We start from the raw sequence: 6,000 nt of genomic DNA on the forward strand, positions 1-6,000 counted from the left end.
TGGAAATTAAAGCAACATCCTCTGAGACTGGACTTCTAAGTTTGGAATTTACATTTTAGTTCAGCTACTTAGTGTATGGACTTCGGTAAACCACTAATTTTTCTGGTCTTCAGTTTCTTGTCTTTAAATTGGGGATAATTATAAGGATCAAATGAATTAATCCATGTGAAATCCTTAGAGCAGCGGCTGGTGCACGGTGAGTGCTAAGCGAATGTTGGCCATTGCTGCCTTTGCTGTATTTTTATCATTAAACACCAAGCACAGAGCCTGGTGGTCTTCCCTCGTGGCGCTAGAGGTAAAGAATCTGCCTGTCAATGCAGGAGACATCGTAAGAGACACGGGTTCGATCCCTGGCCTGGGAGGGTCCCCTGGAGGAGGTCATGGAAACCCAGTCCAGTATTCACGCCTGGAGAATCTCGTGGACGGAGGAGCCTGGTGGGCTGCAGTCCATGGGGTCACAAAGCATCGGTCATGACCAAAGTGCTTAGCCTGCACACACGGAGCCTGGTACTAAAATAAGCTCTCAATCATATTGGGAATCCTAATTTTTAAAAAATAGTATATCCACCTCCATACCTGTCCACAAGATCAGTGCAGATGTGTGCATATAATTATAAACAGGAGCAATTCTCTATTTGTTAAGTCCTCAACAGCCTTTTACTAGTCAATCTCATTTCTGAACATATAAAATTCAATTTTCAATTATTAAAGAAAAACAGTGGATATATTAATTCTTTAAAAAAAGATACAATCACTCAAACAAGTTTAATTCATTCTGGAGTTATCTGAATAGGCCTTACATACTAAGTGTTTTAGAAGCAAATCATCTATTGGTGGCTGTTAAAAAAAAATTCATGTATGTATGTTTTGTTCATATATGTTTTGTTTTGATTATAGATACACAAAAGCAAGAATCCACTTTGGGTGGCGGGACAAACAGGCATTGCTTCTATGGACTTCAGCCTGATTCAGAATATAAAATCAGTGTTTACACAAAGCTCCAGGAGATGGAGGGACCCAGCGTGAGCATAATGGGAAAAACACGTAAGTCAAAGGCATTCTCTCTTGAGCCCTGTATCCATGAACAAGCAGTATTTTAGGAACAAGGTTTTGGTTCAGAAACCTTATTCCATCTATAAAAACATTAGCCCTTGTGCCCTTGGAATATCTGTGCTACAAACGTTGCTCTTTGTACCCAGCCCCGGGATTCACTGCCTGTGGCCTGACGGCGGCTGTGGACTTCCCCATGGCTGCCTGTTGCCCCAGGGGACTGTGAGGCCGTGGGCAGGCACAGTGCTTGAAACAATGGCCCCTATTGTGAGGCTCCCATGAGGAACATCTGTGGGGCGTGGAGTGTGAGATGAAGTGTAAGACCTGGGTCCTGACACTGGAACAATGGCCCAGCACTCCAGCCTCGGGGGTGGGAGTGGGGCCAGGACGTGCCAGCTGGCCGACCCGGCCTTGCCTCCTCAAGAGGCTCGGATGCTTTTTCCAAATTGGCAGGGAATCTGACGCACGCAAGGGAAAGGCAGAGTATAAAAGGGAAACAGAGCACTTTCTACGTATTCTAAATGGCAAGGAAGGTGGCAACTGCCTGGTACCCTTTTAATCAAAGATTCCTGACCTAGAGGCCATAAGCATTGAAGTGGTTTGAATGGTACTGAATTCTGGGAGATACCGGTGTGTCCCCAACTCAGTGTCTTGAACTTAAACTAGCAATCCTCAAGGACTGGTGTCCGAATAGGTGGCCGACGATCGGCTTTCTTGAAAGCCCCTCTCTCACGTGTCTGGCATTTAGAAAGTTCTGCTACCCAGCTGTATCGGTCTTTCAGTTTCTCTGTACATACAAAAAAAATCACCATCAATATACAATCTTCAAACACAGACGGTGAAAGTGTAGCTAGTGGAATCATCTGCTGTCCAACACCAGGACTTTATTTCATAACACTGGAAGTCAACATTTTACATCACGTGTATTTTTGACGTATAATTTGCATTCCTTAAGACTCACCCCTAAGTGTGCAAGTCAGTGATTTCTGGTGCATTTCGAGAGTTGTGCAGCCTTCACTGCAGCTCAGTGTTGGGACGTGCCCCCCGCCTGGAGATCGGTCAGGCTCGTTCGCAGCGAGCCCTCCTCCCACAGCCGGCTCCAGGCAGCCTACGTTCTGTTCTTATACATTTGTCTCTTCCAGACATTTCATAAAAATGGAAGTATGCAACAGGTAGTCTTTGTGTCTGGTATCTTTCACTCAGCGTGTGTTTTTGAGTTTTATCCATGTTGGAGAATGTAGCAGTCTTTTCTTGTGTTTTATTGCTCATTAGAATTTGGTTTTTTGGGTAGAGGATTATATAATTTTGAAATTATTAGGCGCCTGTTAGGGCTTCAGATTTAAAGTCTAAAAAGCTTGTTTGGGGTCCTTTTTTCCATTGTTGCCTTGGGCAGTTTAACGTCTCTGAGCTGCTGTTTGCTTACAATAAAATTAAATACCTTCTTTCTTAGCTTAGTTTGGTGGTGGTAAAGATCCACTGGAAAGACCCCGCTGAGGACTTTGCAACTGCATTTTATTTTATTGAACAAATATTTTTGGTATCGCTCTTCTTCCCTTTAAATAAAAAATCTTTAGGCCACATCGTGTGGTGTGCAGGGCCTGAGCTCCCCACCAAGGGGTGGGCGTGTGTCTCCGCAGTGAGAGTTGGGGTCCTAACTCCGGGCCATCAGGGAAGTCCCTCTTGCCGTCTTCCTGAAAGTCAGAAACCACAGCCATGCAGTTAGAGCTCCCATCACACATGTTTTCTCTGGGCCTTTTTTTTTAAAATTAAGTTTTAAAGTATTCTCGAAAATTCGAAAGCTCTGACAACACAGGGCGCACATATCCTCATGCAGCTAAACATATGGAAAGCGGGTACCTTCCGCGTCTTTGGACAGTGTACACGCTCTGAAGCTTGTTATTCCTGAATGTTTAGGCAGAGTTCTTTGCTCCCATTCAGTATGCGCCTGACCTCTAAAAATATTTGAGTTTGGGGCCCCTGGTCTAGTTCAACTTCCCTTAACCTTAACCTCACCACTGTTAACGACCAGTCCAGGACTCACTTGGAAAGCTCTGCTTGATGTAAATGTTTTCCTTCTGTGGGAACAGCTGTCATCCTAGAGCTTCTACCCACTGGCTCGAGCTCAGCCGCCTAGAGCAAATGCAGATCGAGACTATTCCCTCTTCTGGGACAGCTTCTCCCAGACTTGAGGACGGAGACCATCTGTGTGCCCTCAGAGGATATGAACACTCTCGCCAGTTCACTGTGGTTCTTCTTATCCGAGAGGTTCTTGGGCCAGATGTTCTGACCAAACATATTAATCTGGCTGCCACAGGCACTCGTGGATTTGGTTCTCAAATTTATTGACTGAACTTGAGATATATCTCAGCTTTTCACATTGAAGAAAATGCACAATTATAAAGACGACCAGCTGCTTCCACAGATTTTAGGCTTTAGAAATATTTTATAGTGCTTTCAAACATGTTTTGCAATCCTAGTTTTAATACTAAAATCTCTCAAATGTTTTAACTTGTGAAAATTTTTAGTTGCCAAAAAATTGCCTTTAAAATATCAAAGTGGTTTCCTCTGTCTATAGTAACGCAACAGAAGGCGCAGAGTGTGTTGCCTCCTTCCTTCTTTTGCCATCCTGCTCTTGTTTTGTTTTTCTTCTGTATTTTGGCCATGCTGTGTGGCACAGGATACGGTTTCCTGACCAGGGATCAAACCTGGGCCTCTTCAGTGAAAGCGTCAAATCCTACCCACTAGGCCACCAGAGAATGCCCCCCTTTTCTCATTTTTTCTTCTCCCCCAAACTCATTTATATCAGCTTGATCTCCTCCAAGAAATTCTGCCTGTTGGATGTAGTTGTGTGTGTAGCAGATATATTACTGCATAGATACATATAGATAAACGTGTGTTAATCAGTTAAATAGAATTTTTTGTTTCACAAATGGGATCATACCATTGTATTCTGTTTCGTTTCGTATAATAACTAATCTCAAACATTTTTCTGTATCAGTAATACACAGTTACCTCATCCCTTTAAAGGTTGAATTGCTTTACACGAATAATGTTAGTTTATTGGTTCCTGGACTTGGAAGAGACCTTAAAATTCATCTCCTCCAGCCTTCCTGCCACTGAAGGTGCTCCCTTTACAACATTCACAGCAAACAGTCTGCCTGAGCTCAAATCCTTCCGGCTATTTGGCGCTTACTGTCTCCAGAGGCTAAACATCCCCCTGATTAGTTGAGTGTTTTCCCTTGTATTATACTGGGATAGGAGAAGGCAATGGCACCCCACTCCAGTCCTCTTGCCTGGAAGGTCCCATGGGCAGAGGAGCCTGGTGGGCTGCAGTCCATGGGGTCACGAAGAGTCGGACATAACTGAGCGACTTCACTTCCACTTTTCACTTTGATGCATTGGAGAAGGAAATGGCAGTCCACTCCAGTGTTCTTGCCCGGAGAATCCCAGGGACGGGGGAGCCTGCTGGGCTGCCGTCTATGGGGTGGCACAGGGTCGGACACGACTGAAGCGACTTAGCAGCAGCAGCAGCAGCGGCATACTGGGATAAGAAAGATAATATTCTCAAGTTTTCTTTCGTGTCAAATAAGAATTTTAAAAAAACCACACTATTAGGGTGTTGACTCCACTTAAAGACGCCTGACTTCCCGTTGCTCTGCCGTGTGAGTGGGTAGGAAAGTCACAGCTCTTATGTGGCTGCGTCCATGGCCTTCAAGCAAACCGCACCTCCGCGCTTGGCGCACCTCTCGGCCCTGCTCGCCCGGTTACGCTGGCCGGGCCGCGCCGCAGCCCCCAGGGTCCTGCTGCCCGGGTCTCGGAGCTGAGTTGCCCAGGCGCGGTCCGACCACGGCCGAATCGGCTCTTGGGGCCCACCTCCTGAGAATGCAGGGTGAACGGGGAGGAGGTGCCGTGGGACGTGGATTGATGGTCCGTCCTCAGGCAGAAGGGAGCTGCTCTGTGGGGGAAAGCAGCCAGAGACCGGCCTGGAATAGGCTGGAGGGCCCCGCCTCAAGGCAGCGCCGAAGCCGCTTTGAACTGGCGGTTTGACTGCGCCGACTCCCGCGGGGTGAACTGGGCTGTGGCTAAATGGCGTTTCAAGCCTTCGGCCTGAGGTTGAGACGGTTGGAACCAGCTTTCACGGGCTTTGGCTGATTTACAGCGGGCCCTAAATTCACTAAGTTCTCAAAGAAGACAGCTGTCAGAATCATTGACTCCCCCGAAGAGTTATGACTCCGTGACCTCCCCCTCTTCACAGATGAGACGGTTAACTGATGTTCTCTGCTTTTCAGAATCGCCTCCTACTCAACCACCGACGTTCCCTCCAACCATCCCACCAGCAAAAGAAGGTAAAAAAACATGATGTAATCATGATGTGATTTTAGGTTTTGGATTTCTGTTGGATTTGTTTGTTTCTTCATTTAAAAACCAAGGTATTAATAAAAGATAGTTTCACCTTAATACAAGTGCTTATATCAGATCCTTAGGGGGAACAGATTTGCAATGAGTAGCAAGTAAGACATAGAGATCTAATGTGCAGTGTAAAGAATGTAGGCACAGTATTGTACTATAATTATGTCCTGAGACAGGGGTGCTGAATATTACTACACCAACCAAAGTACAATATGTAAATGTAAATCAGTATACATTATATGCAATGTAAATTATATTTAAACAGATGTAAATTATAAATATAAGTCAAATTAATATATTGTGCACTTTAAATTTTTACAGTGTCGTATGTCAAATATACTCAATAAAAAGCCATCTAAAAGTAGAATCTGCACACACAAAGTAGATTTTCAAACAGAATTCTTTCATAGTTATTTCATTGAAAATATCAGAATGCTACGTTTGCCAAGGAAGAGTAGTCGTGTAGCCTGGGGGTGTAGGTTATAATTGTGTAGGTTGTGATTGTGTAGCTGTGTGGGTTGTGGTTGTGTAGCTGTGTGG

General features: G+C 45.0%; 1 protein-coding gene across 5 annotated transcripts in view; it reads left to right on the top strand.

Moving 5' to 3' along the window:
* The window catches only part of COL14A1 (collagen type XIV alpha 1 chain), a 222,187-nt gene that overhangs the window by 115,703 nt on the left and 100,484 nt on the right, over positions 1-6,000 (top strand). For all 5 annotated transcript variants that reach the window (XR_005724651.1, XR_005724650.1, XM_040261792.1 and 2 more), the window contains exons 24-25: positions 898-1,044; positions 5,340-5,396. Coding sequence is in view for 3 of the 5 variants with exons in the window: in XM_040261792.1 (XP_040117726.1) it covers positions 898-1,044; positions 5,340-5,396 (204 nt within the window). In the remaining 2 variants the exon portion in view is untranslated. The remainder of the gene's footprint in view (positions 1-897; positions 1,045-5,339; positions 5,397-6,000) is intronic.

Source organism: Oryx dammah, unplaced genomic scaffold (genome assembly GCF_014754425.2).
Source record: "Oryx dammah isolate SB20612 unplaced genomic scaffold, SCBI_Odam_1.1 HiC_scaffold_19, whole genome shotgun sequence".
Lineage (NCBI taxonomy): Eukaryota > Metazoa > Chordata > Mammalia > Artiodactyla > Bovidae > Oryx > Oryx dammah.